This window comes from Balaenoptera physalus, assembly GCF_965194825.1.
Source record: "Balaenoptera physalus genome assembly, chromosome: 7".
NCBI classification, from domain to species: domain Eukaryota; kingdom Metazoa; phylum Chordata; class Mammalia; order Artiodactyla; family Balaenopteridae; genus Balaenoptera; species Balaenoptera physalus.
The window spans coordinates 68,844,265-68,864,313 of record NC_138886.1 but is presented as its reverse complement, the minus strand read 5'-3'; the positions used below and the strand labels follow the sequence as shown (position 1 = coordinate 68,864,313).

At 42.4% G+C, this 20,049-nt stretch overlaps 1 protein-coding gene and 1 pseudogene across 6 annotated transcripts in view; both read left to right on the top strand.

The window, feature by feature from the left end:
• The window catches only part of LOC309663710 (cytochrome c oxidase subunit 6B1 pseudogene), a 523,800-nt pseudogene that overhangs the window by 208,270 nt on the left and 295,481 nt on the right, over nt 1-20,049 (top strand). The window lies entirely within an intron of this gene.
• Nucleotides 1-20,049, top strand: part of SLC24A2 (solute carrier family 24 member 2) — a 243,965-nt gene that overhangs the window by 163,503 nt on the left and 60,413 nt on the right. For 4 of the 5 annotated variants that reach the window (XM_082468033.1, XM_082468034.1, XM_082468032.1 and 1 more), the window contains one exon: nt 11,802-11,852. The exons of the other annotated variant lie outside the window; for it this stretch is intronic. In XM_082468033.1, coding sequence (XP_082324159.1) covers nt 11,802-11,852 — 51 coding nt within the window. The remainder of the gene's footprint in view (nt 1-11,801; nt 11,853-20,049) is intronic. 5 annotated transcript variants of the gene reach the window in all.

Below are 20,049 nucleotides of genomic sequence, written 5' to 3'. Positions count from 1 at the left end.
ACACACGCACTCAAAGAGTGCAGCAGCATTGTGATTTATATAAAGCTTATGGATCTACATCAGATTGGTTTCTTATTTGTGTGTGGGGTCATGTATTCATTCATTCATTCATTCATTCATTCATTCACAAAATGCATTCCTATTGCAAGCTGAGTAAGTAGTCACACCATTTGAGAACGTTTCTCTTTACAAGCCCCCACTGTAGGCAAGTCTCTGGGGGAACAGAAGCCGGTGCTTGCCCCAGACTAGATAACTTCCTGAAAACCAGCTTAAATGCTGTTGTTGAAGCTGAGCTTTAGCAGTGCAGTTGCAGTAACCTCTGTGGCTACTTCTGCGGTGGTGATTTCTCTCTTTGACTTCTCAGGCTGGCGGCACTTAATCCCAAATAACCAAGAGCGAAGGTAGCTTTGCTTCAACTCTAAGGCCTTTAGGCCAGAACCACCATCATTGGCAGGAATTAAAAATCATGGTGAGTCCATCTCATTCCAGAAAACTCTTCATAATGAAAAGTCTCCTCTTCCATTTCTGAAAAAAACTTTACCCAGTTGTTATCTCCCTTTCCACGCATCCTATTCCCATTCATGGCACAACAGGTCACGCAGAGTTTCCTATCTAGAAGAAGTTACAAATTCTTTTCTTGACCTCAGGACTGTTCCCCATCTTCTTTGTGCAAGTCAGGATTAGAAGGTGAGGAGCTGACCCTTGGAGCTTAAAGGTAGCATCTTGCAATATGTCCATTTAGAGAGACTCTGTCCTACGCTAGGTGTGTTCATGGTGGCATCTTCCCACTGGGCTCATGGGAGGAGGGGTATAGTGTAGTTGCTCAGCAGACACACTGTGGAGCCAGCCACCTGGGTTTGAACCCCGGCTCTGCCACTTACTAGTTGTGTGACCTTGGGTGAGTTATTTAACTTCTCTATAACTCAGTTTCCTCTTTTGTAAAATAGGGAAGACAAGAGCATCTATCTCTTGAGGCTATTGAGTGTATTCAATAAAGTGCTGTTCACAGAGCACATAGAACGGTGCTTGGTACCTCATTAGTTCTAGGTAGGTATTTGCCAAATTGCTTTCAGTTCTTTTTTTTTCTTCTTGCAGCTGTCATATTTTTAGGCAGTTTTCAGTGGTTCAATGGTAATTCATTGAATTATGTATCTTATCTCTATTTTCCCTTAAAAAGCAGCCTCTTCACCATGTACCAGTTTTTGAGATCCTGCCACACCTGTCTGTAAGATAAGATGGGAACTGGTCTTTTTGGCAATCTGGCTTTTAGTTGAGCAAAAGTTATCCTGAAATTGAATAATTATACTTTCTGTATTTCCACATTCTCCTGTCCTTTGCACAATGAGAAGTACATCAATGTGACATGGTACTTAACTCATTTCCTTCCAAAAAGTCCCAGTTTCCTCTGGGGTCCATAGCTTTAGGATATTTGGCAGACTAAAAAAAAAAAATTCCTCTTTCCAACATATTGATAAAAATCTGCAAAAGCAATTACTGTACTAATATTTTAACCCTGCTGAAACATCCTTAGGGCACTGTTTGTGCAGTTAGGGGTTATAAGATCCTGCAGTGCCCTGCTTCCTCCTATGTCATCAGAGCTCTGGTTCACTGGCAGGCATTTGCTGTTTAATATAAGGCACATAGTGGACTATTTAGGAAACATATCTTAATCTTTTACCCTATCTTTGCATCCTGGATTTTAAACTCACTCGTATGGTCCCATTTTATATAATATGGTATTTAAGTAGGAGTAATGGTAAATGGATTTACACTTCAATGAAATTTAGAGGATTGCATGAACATTCTTTCTACTTTAAATTTGATCCTTTAAGTTTTTCATAATTTGGGGTGATTGTTTCTATTGTGGTAGGGAGCCAGGTATTCAATGCAGTGACATCCTGAACAGCACTGAAGTGTAGAATACAAAATTGTAAGGGTAGTTTTGACTTTGAATTACTTCCACATCAGTGGCATTAATTTCCTTTGTCTTCCAGTCTTTTTTCCCTCAATTTCATTCTGTTCTTAAATTCTCTTGCCTTCTCATTCTTCTCTCTTATCTCTTGCCCTTTTTTCCCCCTTGGATGGCTGAAGTTTGTTTGTTTGTCTACTTTATTGTTTTTCCTCTCCTCTTCTAAGATACTTTTCTGATATTTTTTGATGCTCAGTGCATCAGAGGGTAGAAACTCAGCTGTGCTGACCCAATGGCTGGATATAATTTAGCACTGATTCTCTCTGCCTGGCAGACTCTTCTGAATCCAGCCAGGCTGCAGGATGGGATCCAGGAGAACATCCAAATTGTTCTCTAGCCAGCATGCGCCATCCATTCCGCACACCAGTGGGGTTTTTTTTTTGTTTGTTTTTTTATCTCCATTTCCAAGCCATTGCCACCATTTTGTCTTCTATGTGCTGAGTACTCTCCTGATGGCACTTTTGCATGATGTAAATCCTCCTACTTTACAGAAGCAATGAAGAGGATTCCAACAGTTGAGGCCGCATGCATTTTCCCTTCACAGACTTCCTCCCTGCAGAGATAGTGAAGACAGAATAGCTGAAACTGTGGAGTTAAAACACTAAAATGGAAGGAATCATAGAACGTCCATACCAAAGGCAGCTAGGCTAAGGAAGATTAACAGAGCACTATTAAATAGAGATTTAATTCAGTTCAGCAGCATTTGAACACCTACAGAGTGCCAGGAACTATGCTGGGTGTTCAAATTAACAAAATGAGTGTGTGGATTCCTCGCCCTAAAGGACAGAAAGCAAGTAGGTTTAGGTGCCTTTGATGAGCACGCACAGAAGGGCATACTTGGAACAGACACGCAGGAGAAAGTGACCTACACTAGGGATGAGGGGCATTCAGGAATGCTGCCTGCAGGAGGGAACCTCAAACCTGGGTTCCAAGTGATTCAGTAAGTTGGGAGACCTAATAAATTTCCAACACAAAAAGACGGTATGCGTGGGATTTAGAGGTGTATGTTCAGTTGGTGTTTTGAAAGCCTTACCCTGGTAACAATGTGAAACATAGGTGAAAGGTCACGGTAGGTGGTAAGAAAGGTTAGGAAACGAGAGTTCCAATAGGACTATTGCAGTGACCTCAGCAAGCCCTCCTACTAAGGCAGGGACGGGGGAATGGAACAGAAAAGACAGAATTGAGGATATTTAGGGGTAGAATTGATAGGGCTTCATGACTGGTTGGGTTGTGGGTATGGCTTATAGAAGTATCAGCATCACCTAAAGCCCCGCCCTGTGGATCTTAGTCACATGTGATATAACCGAGCTCACATCTCTATGAAAGAAAACAGTGGGCTTATCTGTATGTGCCACCTCGAAAAATCCTTTAAAACGCGGATAGGGGAAGAGAATGGAATACTTTGCCACTTTTAAGACTGAGCAATAAATGTGTTTGTATCCTCCACCCCAAATTTGATAAGACTTAATCAGAAAGTACCTTTTGCCTGATTTGGTAAACATAATCTTTCCATTTACAGAGATGCAAAAAAGTACCCAAGATGTTAGATGTCATTAGTGAATATGTTAGCTTCTTAACCCACTACCTACCCAAAAAACTTATGAGTAACATGTTTCAGTTGTCAAATCAAAGCCTGTGGGGCTCCACAGTACAAATGATGGGGCCATCATGCTATATTGTCACGTGCTTTTCTCCGTCCCTTTGGGAAAAAGGAAAAACATTCTGCCAAAGTCTCAGTGTTTAAAGTTACCTTAAGATTGTTACTGAGATTTTTAATTACACGATTAAAAGGACACTCATAAAAGCCCAGGAAATCTTTTTTTTAACCACACTGGGGTTGATTCTCTTGCCTGGTGGCTCATTGTTTTTCTTTAGAAATCCTTTCCAGAAATCTGCTTGCTCTCTCCTGTTCTCTCCCCCTCCCCAATCTACCTCAGAAGGAAAGCAGCACAACAGCGCTTCTGAGTCCCATTTTTCTTGCTTGATCATCCAGAGCATGTAAATTACAGTGAAATACGGCCTGAGTCAGCTCCTCCCAGGACAGAAATCAGTAACCATTGATATTGCTAAGCAACACCGCAGAGCAGCACGGCTGCAAATTAGGTGACAAATTTATAAGAAGTTGGAGTATCTGGGGACTCGCTTGGGCGTTTCATCACGAACCATCTGGATGATCCACAGTAATGACCACACGTTATTGTTCACTGTTCGAGGATGATAATTCCCATATAATTATATGGTACCTCCCTCTGTGATCCTCACCTACCTTTCAGAACCTTTCATTGTGTTTTTCACATTGCAGCTATTTCCCTGCAAAATAATTGGGAACAGTTATACCTAATGGGCAGTGTTCATTCCTCTCCAAAATAAGATTTTTTAAAAAAAATTTACTCTGTTGGCTCCTGTGATGGCAGAGCTGGATGGGCGAGGACATGCAAAAAAAGAAGGTATTAGTCATGGCATCATAGCAGCTCCATTGGCCTGACATGGCCTCAGCCTTGGTGTCCCAGAGGAGCCTGAGGTGATAGGTAAGCCTTGAGGGAGACAAGGAAGAGAACCAGAGCCCTTGACCTTCTGGAGAAGGGTGGCCTAACAAGGACCCCTCCCAGTTCCAATAGCCTAACTGGTGTCATTTCTTCATTCATTCATTCAACTAATATTTATAAGAAAATTGGACTAAGCATCCTGATTTTAAACCAAAGATTACAAATTGCTGGGCCAAATAATGACCCAGAGTGTTTTTCTTTTTCTTAATTTGGAATTAGTTGCCAACATTTAAAATCAGGAATTTTCACATAAAAATCCGGGTATCTGGCTTCCCTTGAATAATCAGATCTGTCAGCACTGTGCCCGCCTTCCCGCATGGAGTGGGAGCTGACTGGCTGCTGCCCCTCTTTAGGCATGCACTGGCCAGTTTTCCATAATCCCCACCACTCCCTATTGTGGTCCCCAGTCTACTTTCTCACCTACACACCTGGGCCCTGTGGTTCATTGGTGCTTTATCAGAATGCTGCTGTACTCCAGGCACTGGGCCAGCTGCTAGGGATCTTTCTGACCCCTGATTTGGCCACCAATGTAGTATCAGTATTTCCTAGTGACTGGGGCCTCAGAATGATATCAGCAGATGGACATCAACAAGGAAATATATGTAGAAAGTGAGGGAGATAAGAACAACAGCAGTAACAAACCAGTGTGTCTGGGTTTGCAGGAAGCTTGAAAAGGAAGAGTGAGTATTTCATGAAGGGGCTGGATTCAGAGGGCGTGAAAATCAGGTGATAAATGTCTAAGAGGTGGTGTGTGTGTATGTACATAAATCCTACTTGACACTCAGTAGCTGATGGAGAGTTACCCACAAGTTCAGCCCTTTATTTTCATTTGGAAAGTTCTTGCCTTGCTTCCAAAAGCCTAAGTGAGAGGTTTTAATCTCATAGAAGAAAAAGAAGCACTCGTTAGCATAGATTTGGAAGAGCCGAATATGAAAAGAACTCCACAGGGCAAAATCACCTCCGTTTATACCTTGTGTATGACATAGATGTGTTACCACATGTTGGGTACAGCTGTCCCCAGGTAACCGTGTATTCAGGAGCCTCTTAGGGAAGTTTAACACACAAATATCATTCCCCCACAGACTGTTAAGCAGAGCTTCTGCAATGAGTCAGTACTTTAAAAGCTTTTTTTGAGTGAGAATTTGAATCTGAAGGTTAAAATATTCCTTTTCTTCTGACTTGAGTCTGAAGTGAGAATATGGTTGTTTCCTCACTTAACCTCAATCTCTTAAAGTTTTATTTTTTTAGTTAAAACAAAATTACTTGCCTTGACATGAACATTTGATATAAAAGAATAATGACCGAAGAAAGCCTTTTAATGGAAGGCAATTAATTTCGGTGGTCCATGCAGCCCTTTTTTAGGTAAAATCAAATAAAAAGCTTTAAACTGGGCTATATTAGAAATACCTTTTAACTCAGAATACTTTTTTTTTTTTTTTTTGGCTGTGCTAGGTCTTCGTTGCTGCGTGCGGGCTTTCTCTCGTTGCGGCGAGCGGGGGCTACTCTTTGTTGCGGTGCATGGGCTTCTCGTTGCGGGGGCTTCTCGTTGCGGTGTCTTCTCCTGTTGCGGAGCACGGGCTCTAGGCGCAAGGGATTCAGTAGTTGTGGCACGCTGGCTCAGTAGTTGTGGCTCGCAGGCTCTAGAGCGCAGGCTCAGTAGTTGTGGCACACAGGCTTAGCTGCTCCGCGGCATGTAGGATCTTCCCGGACCAGGGCTCGATCCCGTGTCCCCTGCATTGGCAGGCGGATTCTTAACCACTCTGCCACCAGGGAAGCCCATACATGCTTTTTTTTGATGAAAAATTTTCACACAGGAATAGAAGAGAATCAAGATCAACCCACATACCCTGCAAGAAACTTAAAAATTATAGAGATCTACAAATATAAATGTTATGTTTGTAGGGAGTGAACGGAAAATGACAAATACACAACTCTCGTACTAGTCATTCACAAAACTTCAATAATGAAAATAAATTCACAAATTAAAAAAAAAAAAGAAAAAAAACCACCTGAGGCTAAAATGTTAATACTGCCAAACATGGTTCTGGAAGTGAGCCAGGGCAGCCTTTCATTAAACTGAAAGTTTTCCTTTTGACAGTCTTCCTTGTGTTTAAGATGTCTAGCGGGGGTTGTTGACTTGCACACATTGAGTATTGACATTGACATTGGTGCCCACCCGCAGAGATAATTAGAGTTTGATAGGATTTAACAACCTCATGCTGGGCTGAGATAGATATTCCTTTTGGAACTTTGGGAGACAATGAAGAGAGGTACCAGTTATTAAGGATGCCTCTGCCACCCAGCACAAAGTGCTATAGAGACATGTTCTTATCTGCTCCTCCAAAAACCCTCCTGAGAACAGGTGTTTATTGCTCTTGTCCCCATTTTACTGAAGAAGAGACTAAGGTGCAGAGAGGATCACCCAGCTGATAAGTAGTAGAACCAAGCTTTGAATTAGCTGTCTTATCTGTCTCACTCAGAAGTACTCTTTTTTTTTTTTTTTTAGTTTACTTTATTGAGGTATAGTTGATTTACAATGTTGTGTTCATTTCTACTCTACAGCAAAGTGATTCAGTTATACATATATATAAATTCTTTTTCATATTCTTTTCCATTATGGTTTATCACAGGATATTGACTATAGTTCCCTGTGCTGTATATTAGGACCTTGTTGTTTATCCATTCTATATATAAGAGTTTGCATCTGCTAATCCCAAACTCCCAAGCCATCCCTCCCCCACCCCACCCCCTGAACTTTGATAGTGATATTATGGTATCAGCAGTCCAGTAGCCTTAGACATCAGTGCCTGCCTTCCTGACTTCAGCAAGTCCAGGGAAGTTCAACAAACCAAAGCATCCTAAACCTCACTGTTATTTGGGAGCTGTGCATTTATATGCTTTGTTTAAGAAATGTGAAGAGAGCATGTGATATGAGAAAAGCACTGCTCTAGTTGGGAGAGATCCAAAGAGGAATCCAAAGAGGGTCTCAGCCTCCAACATGTGAAGAGACAGTCTTGTGTGCAAATATTAGAAGGAAAGGTGCATAGGTCCAAAGCTGGAACATGGTGGTCAGATGAATGAAAGGTCTGCTTTTTACATCCTGTTCCAATGATTATGGTCCATGTTTTGACAGTCCCCATAGATCTGACAGTAGAAGGGCAGGACTGATGAAGAAATTTCTTTCTAATTCTAGCCCCAGCAAGGCAGAATATCTTTTATTGTTGGGCAACAAATAGCTATTTTAAACTTCTATAAGTACTGTTGAATTAGTTTTAACAAACTAAACCTGTGTAAAATACCAAGTTCTCTAAGTGTTCTGCTCCATGTCCCATAGGTTCTCTTCTACTCTTCTTGGTGATGCTTGCAATAATGAAGCTGCCCATTACCGGTCGCTTAGTGGGTGCTATTATCTTATCTACTCTTCACCACAACTTTGCGGGATAGATACAGTCATGTCACTTTACAGCTGAGGACACTGGGGCTCAGAGAGGTAAATTTGCTCAAAGTCACACAGCTAATAAGTGGCAGATCTTGGGTTCAAACCTATACCCTGGCTTCAAAGCCTATGTTCTTAACTTCTGTTTGCTACTGAAAATAATCCTTTCATGGATGTGATGTAATCTGGTATCTGTACACACCTCCTTGATAAGTATTAGACAACTTTACCAAGAAACTACTCTCTATTGTTTAGAAACCTTAATTTTTAGATCTTCAAACTCAGTTCAAACCGGTATCAAAAATATAGCAGCTCTTTGATTTAAGAAAACAAACAAGTTAATCATTTTTTTCCATCAACCAACACTTAATAAATACTTGCTCTCACTGATTTCTCTACCTCTATTCTTCGTTCTAACAAAATGAATTCAGCATAGATGCTTCTGTTGACTTTCTGTTGTATACGTCAGAATTTTGAGGCCCGAAAGGTGAGAAGTCACTTTTCTGCTGCTCCTATCTGGGGAGATTTGCTGAGAAAAGGGTTGAGAATGCCAGAGGCTTCAAAAGTAGAGCTGAGAAGGTCAACGTTGGAAGGAGAAATCTGTGTCCATGCCCTTTTTAAGAAAGAAAGAAATTAGGAGCCCAAAACACTAGTTCTTATTCAGATTCTTTGAGACTCAAGACGAGATCCTTCCCTTGACTTGTCAACCAAGAAATATGGACAAGAATTCAGCGGTACCTTAAAGCCAGGTGATGATGTTGCTGACAAGACCTGAAGGGAAGTGGACAGAGGAATGACAAAAGGTTCAAGCCCTCCTAGAGACCTGGGAGCTTGGGTGCCTGTGGACCCAGCTGTCCAACTAGCATGAGCGAGTGTGGGCGCCATGTTAGACTGCATTCCCAATCGGCTCATAGCCTCATCTCAAACACCAACCACTGGGTTCTGGAATTTTTCTTAGGCTGTGTGTCTTCTTAGAGAAATGTTACATAGAAGAGGCACCAGCTGGTACCCAGGATGATATTCACGGCTGATTCATCCCTCTTCCAGTCCTGGCTGCCTCTTGCTCAGTTGACGTAATAGAAGCTGCTCAGTGGTATTAAACAGCAGCCTCTTGAATCCCCCCCCACTTCTCCCTCCCGTGTCAAAGAAACTCAGCTTGGATTGGGCGCAGTTTGAATCTTAATCCAACGGTGCTAAAGGTGCCCTGGCTACTGTCCATGGGGAGTGCGCTGACTGGAGGCCATTGCCCCTTACAGGTGAGTTTTCGTTCATGCCTCTCAGGCCACTTTCCATGAGGTGTCCATGGTATGTGGGACACCAGCCAGGTGCGTGATGTGCTCTGGCTTACGGATGCAAGTCGTGTTTGCCCTAGTCGCATGTCACACTCCTCTTCCTACATCCCCTGAGCCCCTGGTTCAAGAAAGGGAGGCACCAGCTCTCGGAGATGCTGTCCCACCAGCCCCAGGATGCCTCCCTGACCATTTGAAAGCGTTGAGGTGCTGAGTTCACCGTCTCACCGTGCCGTTGCTGTCAATGTTAAAAACTTTATTCCAGTAGGCTGGTTTCCTTCACATTCTTGCGTGCCTTTTCTTTAGTAAACAACAAACATGGTTCCCTTCACTTGGGCAAATATTGTTCCCTTGCCCTCCTCACTCACTGTGCTTTAAGTTGCTACATCACCTGTTGTTTTTCAGCCTTTCACTGCTCTTATTCCTTCTCTTCCACCACCTTTAGCCTCCTTTTTTATATGTTTTGTCCAGTTCTTTTCCCCCTGCCCCAGTCCTCATCCAAGGCAGCAGCTAAGAAACAATCTAGGCATTGCCACAGCAGCAAGAATGTGTGAGCTTTGTCAGTCACCCACAGATCCAGTTTCAACTATGTAAAAATAACTTAATTAAAGAATATGATTGTATTTATTTATAACTGGCTCCACGAGAGAGGAGGTAAAAAATAATCACATCTGCCACAAGCAGATGCTTGAAAGTTTCGGGTTGATACATGAAGACCAGTGTGTGCATACAGAGAGGTTGCATCTCAAAACACAAAAATGCAGTAATGTATCTTCATTGCGTAGAATATGGTTTACACCCAACTTTGCAAACACAGAGCTGCCCACGTTCTGTTTCCTCGGCAAGTAAAGAGAATGCCAGCTGCTTATTCTACTGCTTTACCTCAGGGAAAGAGTAGAGGTTACAAAAAAATTAGTCGGCTGACATAATTCATCAATTTACTGCAAGATTATATACACACACACAAATACAAATGCATAGATTATGTGTAAAGCCACCATGAACATGTGTTTTAATATTTATGAAGGTATTTGGATCATTTTAAAATCGCAAACTTGTGCAATGTCATATATAATAGACTACTGTTCTTAAAATACCAGAAAAAAAAATTTTCTACAGAAGGCAATCCCCAGAAGTAATTTTTTTTTAAACTTTCTTGTTTTTTACACAAAATTCAATTTCTTATTGAAGCACTTGCATCCTTTGTCGTGTATCTAACAAAATCCAGAATAGGCAGGCTTTTGCAGAAATGTAAAGATGAGGTGATTTTTCTCCCCAAGACATAATTTTGTATTGGTGTGTTAAAATAGCTTTAGGTAAAATTTTAGGCACATGGAAAAAGAATATATATAGAATGTGTATAATATAAGCAGAAGAATATTTATTATTGTGTTTTAAGCTAAAGCCTTTTGTACACAAAACCCATCAGTTATTAGTTCATTCACATGTGAATTTTTAGCAGTCGACCAAGTTAATGAGCCATGGAAGCATTCTACAGAATCACAGGAAGATCTCTTGAGTGTCATTAATTTCTTGAATTTTATTGGGAGAGTGTCGTTATGACCAGGGAAAATATTTCTAACCTGCTCACAGTGATGCTTCAAAAAATCTGGAATTTTCAGATGAACAAGAATGAAAGTTTCTATTTTAGAACTGAAGTAAGAAAACAGAAATGGTGCGTCCCCACCTCCTCCGTCCCTCCACCCAAGCTGCCACTTCCACCAGCTGACTCAGAAGAGCTTGCTTTCCGCCCGTGGTTTCCATTACAGCCGAGTCCTTTGGTGGGCTGCACCCAGGAGATTGCCTCCTGGCCCCTGCGGTCTACACAGCAGCAGGCAATGCCCTGAGCTGGGAGCTGTGGCTGCTCTATCACCTGTCTGGGCCACGTGCCCTTCCCTGGGAATACACCTCCCCCTTCCTCCCAAAGCTTTCCACGCCTTTCCCATCCCCCGCCCCTCCCCCCCCAACACACACCAAAGCATGCTGCACCCATGGTATTCAGTGCTTTCTGTCTAAAATACAAGATTAGAAATGAAAGGGAAGTTTAGAACCTGGTTTCTTCTTTGGGATTTTCCCAGGTAGCCTTCCTTACTAATCTCTAGGAAGTAGTTCTATTGGAGAAAAGCTGTGAAATGAACTCCTGGGACTGCGGTTCCATGGCAAGGAATCCTGGCGTCTACAAGCCTCAGTGGGTCTGGGCATTGTCCTTGCCCAGCCCTTTCTCTTGGAATGTCACCTCTAAAAATTATAGGCCTAGGCTGGACCTGGTGTGAAGATATCTTTGCCAAGCATTTGTTTTATCAGACATTAAAATAACTGTGTCCTATTCTGGAATGCAGGGCAAGTCCTACCCCCGGTGGAATAATATATTTTAAGTGATTTCTGAAAGTGGGTCGTGAAAGCCATCCGCCACATGGCCCATGTTTGCACATCTCTATATAGTTACAATTGCGGAATTTGACAGTGTAACTCTGAATCTGATTAATTGAGAATGTGTAAAAACAAAGTTCTTGCATTACAGCTCGTTCCTTATCTTTGTGTCTTTTACTGTGATGTTGTAGAACTTGGATCATATGGAAAACTAAAATATTATGACACAATGACTGAAGAAGGTAAGAATGATTTTAGAATTGTATGCATTGGCTTTTTTTTTTCATTTATGGTGTCTGTGGCTTGCCCATTTTTTTTAATCATTTTTTTCCCCCTCATTGCATGACTTCAGTGACATTGTGTGATTTATTATTCTTTCCACATTTTTGTCTAGTTTTTGCCATCGTGTTGGTTTGGAATTGGAGATGTGCAATACCATGAGCAGTCATGTTATTCCATTCAAACGATCCAAACCATCTCAGTTGTGTAACACAGTCAGAGAAATGGTGTCAGCAACATAAACACAAGCCCACACCCACTGGGTCATCATTATTTCCTCCACGTGCTCACAACATATAGAAACACATCCAACCAACACTCTTCTTTTAATATGCCCCAATTTCAGAGGTGGGGAAGTTCTGGTAATATTCTGATTTATGCCAAGGAATGAGCGATCTAAAGGAACCACTAGGCCCCAAACCAGTTGGAGACCTGTTTCTGATGCAGAGGGCCGCGTAGGCTCATGTCCTTAGCTGTCGCGGTCCCTGTTAACTCACCCGAGAGAGGCCAGGGCCAACATTTCCAGCCAGTGGGATTGTATATATTGGGATTCACACTCCGTGAGATTGGATGTATCATTTTAACCATTTCCCCTGAATAAGTGAAGTCTGGCAGAAACTTCTTTTTCAATGTATCTACTGATGAATTCCAGGCTCTGTCCCAGAGCACGGCCTTGCCCCAGTCAGAATGACTTTTCTGAAATAAGTGTACCACGGAACAGCAATTTGAGAATTTCTGCATTCTTGTAAAGGGAGTTGTTCTCTTGCCCTATCTCCCACACATACCTCCGCCTTTTGACTAATAAATAATATTTGTAAGTTACGAAAACATTTGGAGTCTTCCCGTGATTTTTACACTGATATTGACAAGAAATCAAAAGGTACCCTAGAAGGGGAATCAGTTAATTTTATCCTTCAACATGAGAGAAACTCCCAAAAGTGTTGTATATCTTATTTTCAGCTTCTAGTATTTCTGAGTTGCCTTAGCTTGCCAAAGATTTCCTAGTTGCTTTGCAGGAAGCAGGACATCCGACAGCCCTCGGTAAGAGCAAGCCCTTTCCAGCCCCTCCCCACTCTGGCTTCTGCAGTGCACCCGGGCCCTTCTCTGCTGCTATCTCTGTGCTTTCAGTTAACCACTGTGATGTTTTCTAAAGCAGCAGGCCACAGTTAGAATCTCAGACTGGGCTCTGTTGTAGCCCAGGGCCCTCCCCACAACCTGGGGAAATGCAGACCCTTGGGCAGTGAGAGCGCCAAAGGCAGAAAGCTACCTATGAGAATCAGTATCCCACCACCGCAGGGATAGAAAGAGCAATCCGTACCTTAAAGGAAGGCTCCTGTCCCGGCTGTTATTTTTAGTTCATGTCTTCAAACCACTTTGATTTTTCTTGGTGATTGGCTTGGGAAGCCAAAGGTTTGGGCCTCACTGACTTTATAATTCGATTCAGGCGTCTCACAGCCCTCAGCCTCGGCCTCATGGCTTGGGCAGCTGGTGGGTTTGTTACCTTCTACCTGAGCAGTGATGACCCCTCCCTTTTCTCTCCTTCCTCCATCCTGTCCTCTGCCTTCCGCCCTTAGCTTCCTGTGGCCAGAGCAGCTTCTGGCTCTCTGTTGCCTCAGTTGCCCCTTTTCTCCCTTACCGTTCCCTTCCTTCCTCTTTCCACATCTATTTGAGCAAATGTGGCCATCCAAGTGCTCCCTTCCTCTTCCTCCCCACGCCAGACAAACCAAGATTATGTGAAGATGCAAAAACGCTACTTCCAAGCTGATGCTACCACTTGATATCGAACAGCTGGGCTTTCTAGGCAGGGAAACAAAGCCAAAATCATATCTGGAATGAGAAGGCTGACCAGCTTAGCAAGATTGTGAAATTGTTTTCGGGGCCCTCATGGTCACCTTTAACGTTCCTTATCCTTCTCTTGACTGCCCCATTCCTTCATGCACATCCCTTTGTGCCCCATGCTTAGCTGAAAATTCATTCCTGTTACAGTGATAGCTAATAATAGCTAAGGGAGCACTTGAAAAGCATGTTCTATGAAATACTACTTCCAGATCATGTCATTAGGAATTTTGCAACAATTGGGGGAAAAAAAGAAAGCAAGCTTGATTTCGTAGTTAAATAAGCAGGAGAGCTGAGTTAAGTTAAATAGATTTCTTTACCATGTGACTTGTCAGAGCCTTCCATATGTACCCGTGCACTGCAGCATATAATAGTAAATCGTATAGAGGGATGGAGTTTGCAGTATTTCCCAGACTTTTTTGGTCAGAGGACCCATTCTTCCATGGAGCCTCTTGTGGAACTCTTTTAGAAATGCTGGTTAAGGCATTATCCTTCACCTAGAATAGGAACCTCGGAAAGATTCAAAAGTTTTCTAAACACATAGCAATCCCTCTCAGGCACTCATGGAAAGGATACTTTGGAACAGGAGGTCTCCCTACAGCCCCCTCAGATTATACCCTTTGGCAGCTGCCTCTATGACAAGCCAGGCCTGGCTTAAACCTAATTCTGGGATTCAATTTAAAAGACGCACAGCCAGCTCAGTAACCTCAGACCTGGCAACCACCATGCATGACTTCTTCAAATTCTTAAGGGCCTCTCCCCTCTCGTTGAAAATAATAGCAATAACTGTGATATATATCATTTCCATGTTGTACAGTTTAGGGAGGTATAATAAAGGTGAAGATGTTATGGGCAATAGGGGACTAGTATAGCCTTCAGGAAATATCCCCCTCCATTTGAGCATTTCTTTTCACAATTTTAGAAATGTGACTAGCCCTTGACAGGGCTTTATTGTAATTGCCCATGTGACTAGTCATTATTTGTAATGTTTCCAGAAAGTGCTCTGGATGTTGTGTGACATCAGCTGCTTGCAACGAGGCCTGTTTTACTTTTTTCCCTAAAGTGGATTTAATGGAAAGATGAATTATATATGCCACCCCCTATCCTAAGAGAAATTGTGTGACGATTTCCTCAATATAGAGAATTGTCCAGCACAGATTCAGTTTATTATTTTAAGCACCTACTATATGCAAGTTATTCTGCTAGGTGCTTTGTTGAAACACAAGATTAAAAGGTGGGCAGTTTGCCCCATGGAACTTAGAGACGGGGGAGAAATAAAGCACAGCAATCACTGAGCCACCAGGAAGAGAGTGGTAAGTACCATAGGTGCTCAGAAAAAGATGACAGGCTATGGGAGAAGGAAAGACTGCTTTCAGCGGGGGGCGGGGTGGGGAGGGATTTCATGGAGAAGGTGATCTTTGACCTGCACCCTAAAAGATCAGTAAATACGGTAAATTGGGAAAGGAGGAGTGGTAAGTTCCGAGCCACCAGGCTGAGAAAAGGATGAAAAGAGGGGCCACACCAACCCTTACTGGGTGCATCCCACCTGCCAGGTGCAGCGCTGTGGGCTTTTTATATATTCTGTGTCATTTAATCCTTGTGATGATCACATAGGTAGATTTTACCGAAGATGAGAAAACCAAAGCCCAAAGAAGTGTTGTATTAGATGAGGAAATGAAGACACAGAAGAAAAGTAATTGGCTCTGGGACTCGTAGGTAGTAAGTTGAGATGAGGGACCTGAACTCAGGACTGTGGCATGCCACACCCTGTCCTCTCGGCTCCACTGTGGTTGCTCCACAAGGTGGAATGAGGAACTGGACAGTTCAGATTGGCTACAGTGTAGGAGTGGGAAGAAAGGCTTGATGGAGACCAGACCATGGGAAAGGTTGAACCACGGACTAAGAATGACAGTGAGCTATTGACTGAAACATGGCCCCCCTACTGGAACACTTTACCATTAAAATGTTATTTTAATAAAACAATCTACTTACTCTCAGACACTGGACAAAATCATAACATTTTTTGTAAAATTTGCCCCTCCCCTCGGAGCCCTTTCCCTCCCTCCCTTGTCTTCAGGTGCCCAGAACATAAATGGGAACAGCTCCCTGGGCCACACCCAACTTCCTCTCCCACCCCGAGCCAATCAGAATTTTATCCACTCACTCATTCGTTCCCTAACGTATTCATTCAGCAACACTCAGTATGGACCAGGCACTAGACTGGGTGCAGGGCCTGTGGAGATGAAAGACAGTGCTTCTCCTGAAGAATTCACGCTCTAATGGGAGACATAGGCAGAGAGATGAGTAGCGTGATGGGCAGACCCGAGGTGCCAGGGGAGCCCAATGGAAATGAGGGCAGGCTTCTCAGAAGGGGCCATGTCTCCACTGCCTCATTCCTGCTTGCCAAGGTGATGACTCTCCCGCCAGCCACCTGATTCTAGTGTGTTCACCTGATAATAGCTGAGCACCTGCCTCTGTATGAGTCATGTTCCTAGACTTGATAGATTCGTGAGCTTCACTCCTCCCAAAGACTCTATTTCCCTCTGTCACAAGATGTTTCCAAGGATACAAATAGATGACTCTAGGGGTAGTCTTTTGGTGACCTCAGATCCCCCTACATGGGCATCCATCCCTTTATCTCCTCATGGGGTGGTACCGAATATTCTTGGAAGAGCAATCTCCGATTTTTACTTAATGTCAATAACCCATAGTTTAACACTACTATCTATAAAATAGATAAACAACAAGGACCTACTGTATAGCACAGGGAACTGTATTCAATACCTTGTAATAACCTATAATGGAAAAGAATCTGAAAAGGAATATATATACACGTACATATTCACATGTACATGTATAACTGAATCACTTTGCTGTACACCTGAAACTAACACAACATTGTAAATCAACTATACTTCAGTTAAAAAATAAATAAATAACCCATAGTTTATTTCTCATCTGCAGACACCCAAATTTCTTACCATTATCACTCCGGAACATCCTCAATAAATTGAACTTGGCTTCCTTACTAAAGTTACTTTAAATGAAAATGTAGAAAGTTAGTTCAAAAGAAAACAAACTCGTGTGATGGAACAGAGACATTCAAAGGAGAGATGCCTTTCCACCAGTGGCAGTATACACAACTAATCATTTCTGCTCTTTGGAGATAAACATTCACAGAGACATGAAGGTAGGTAGGTAAACAGAAATCCTGACTAAGGATACTTTGCAAAGATGCAATGTATTGTCCTAAACTCGTTGCCATTTAACAGAAGCCATTTCTAGAAAAATAATTTCTCCACTATTTAAAAAGTCAATCTTTGTTCATTTGTATAAGGAAAAAAGAAGATAGAAAAGTTTGTTGTAATATCAAAGGCAAAAATAATAATGATCTTTTCTTTAATGAAATTAAGGCTAGTTTCATGGCAACCTATTGGCAACCTCTTTACCAAGCTGAGAAACTAATAATGTCTTATGTGAATCATGGTTTCCTCAATTAGTCATGTGGCTGAGTTTTGAAAACCCACATTATTTCAAAGAAACAGAAGCACCCTAAGGTTACATAGTCTAGCCAGTCATTTGATGTTCTTAACTGCAGTGAAATATTCCGTTCTTTCTCAAAGAGAAATTGAATTTTGGAATACTATTCAACAGTAGTTTCCATTGCCCAAGAGGTATCCTCTGAAAATGTAATCCTAAAACAGGTCCTTGGTGCTATCTGTGGCCTTCACATTATATTTTAATCCTGGCTTTGAATGGATGAGACTGTGTTGTATACCCTGATATATCAAGCAGGATAGTTTCAGCTCTATATAGAAGAAAATCCAGATTAACAGTGGTTTAAATCAGATAGAAGTATATTTCTCTCTCAAGTAAAAGAGGTCCAGAGGCAGGCTGTACATGGCTGATATGGAAGCTTCACAGTAATCCTAGACCCCAACTCCTTCCATCCTTCTTCTTCACCATCCTAATATATGACTTTCAACCTCAAGGGCACCTCATGGTCCAAAATGGCTGCCACTACAGCTCCAGCCATCGCATCTGTATTCCAGGAAGGAGGAAGGGCCAAAATTATTTTCCCCAGCTGTTTTGTCTTCTTTTTAAGGAGGCTTCCTTTTAGACCCTCCCAGTAAAATCTGTCCAAAACTCAGTTACACGCCTACACATAGTTCAAGGAAGCTTGGAAATGTAGTATGTTAAGCTGGGTGATTTGCTAGCCCCAGTAATTCAGATATTATGTCATTAGGAAATGAAAAAGGGATAGATATTGATAGGCAACTTGCAATCTCTCCACAACAGAGAAATATCACTTTCACATAACTGTATGTTGATGGGGAGGACTGAGACCAGAGCAAGCTCTGGGAGGAAGATTGAGAGCTCATGCTAAGTTTGAGATGCCTATGGAACATCCAAATGGAGATGTGGAGAAAGTGGAATTGGAGTCTGGAGCTTGGGAGAGAAGTCAGGGCTATAGATGTAGATTTGAAAGTCGTAAAATATAGGTATCATTTAAAGCTACAGAACTGGATAAGAATACCTAGCCAATCGATAGGAAAGAGGAGGCCAAGGACTGAGCCCTGGGGACTGTAAAGTGTAGGGTCTGGGAAGAAGGGAGACGGCCCAGCAAAGGAGACTGGGGTGGGCAGAGGACCAGGAGAGAATGGCATCCCAGAAGCCAAGGGAAGAACTTGTTCTAAAGGAGGGGCATAAAAAGGTGATGGCATCCATGAATTGACCAATGAGAGCAAAGAATTTTTGTAATAGAAAGATAGAAGAGTTATAGACAGAACGTGAGACGTTTCCAATCAGGAGTTTGGACGTGGTGCAGTTATTGCTAGTGACAAAGTCTAAGGTCTAACTTCAGAAGTGGATGGATGAGGTGAGCTGGAGGAAAGGGCAGCTGGAAGCGAGTAGGTTAGGGCAGTGAGGAGCCAAGTGTTGCAGGGCTCACCCACGTAAAGTTACCATGGATGGTAACACGAGTAATGGTGGAGAGAAAAAGAGTGAACTGGGTTCTGATATATTCAGGAAAGAGGGAAGGATGACTTGGAAGTCGTTTGGGGTATAGGTGGTAGAGTTTATTGCCCTGGGCTTCAAAGAAGGACAGAGAAATGATCTATAAGTGGTAAGGTAGGAGGAATGGAATGTGGGCACTTGGCGAGACAAGTAGTGTCACTTTCAAAGGCCATAGGAGAAAAGGGGCCATCAGGAAACAGCTATGTTTCAGTTGGAACAAAAAGACAATGTTCATAGAAGAGGTTAAGACATAAGAGATTTACCGATGGCGGGGCTGGGAGGTTGAGTCAGTCCAGGGATTTTCAGAGCCACTTGGTGATAAGCATCTCGATGGTGATGGATGGTGCTGAAGTGAACAAGGATGTAGCATGGGATGGGAACAACCTAACAATGTTTTCGAAGTTCTTCCTAGAGCCTCTTTCTTGCGATTGGTTGCATGAGCAGTTTGCAGTGATAAAGTGGGGTCTATCTTTCCAGGAGAGAGGAGCTCTGGGGAATCCCCCTGAGTCCAGCTTGGAGTGGGGAAGGTTGAGGAAGGAGATCAGCCTTCCTTAATTCAGGGAGAGAGAGTTCAGTCCAGCACAGGAGGACCTTTCTTACAGACATGGCCAAAGATGGGATGGCCTGTCTCAGACAGGAGTGAGTCTCCCATCTCTGGAGAAGCCAAAGAAGCCTCCATCAGAAGGATGTTCAGATAATGGACACCTTGATGCCCCTTCCAGTCCCATGTCCAAGATTCTGTCCTGGTGCCTTTATTAAGTGTGACAGCAGACATTTTTGGTTTGCAGTCTACCTTTAAGATTAACTTGATCTTGCATTTTGGTTAAGCTGCCACCAAGATTGTGGTAGGTATGTTCCTGGGTCATAGCATCTGGAATAAAAGGCTTGTGTATTAGTTGATCCATTTCACAGCCCAACTCTTTATTAATGTGGTTAAATACAGCAAATAGTCCGTTAGATAGTTCCTGTGGAATAGACCCTTAAAAGAACAACAACCCACCCCCAAAAAAATCCTATATTCTTAGTTACAAATCTAAACTTTTACCACAGTAGAAATTTTAAATTGCAAATTAATTTTAACTATTCTTTTTTGTTATAAAAACATTACATGCGCACAGAGGTAAAAAGCAAACATTACATAAGGAAAGACAATAAAAGTGAGTCCCCCTTTTACCCCAGATTCCATTCATTCCTTGGAGTTAACCACTTTTATCAGTTTTTTAACATATTCTCTTTTCTTCTATGTACTGTTCTATACCTGGCTTTCGTTTATTAATATGTCTTGAAGATATTTCCGTATTAGCACTT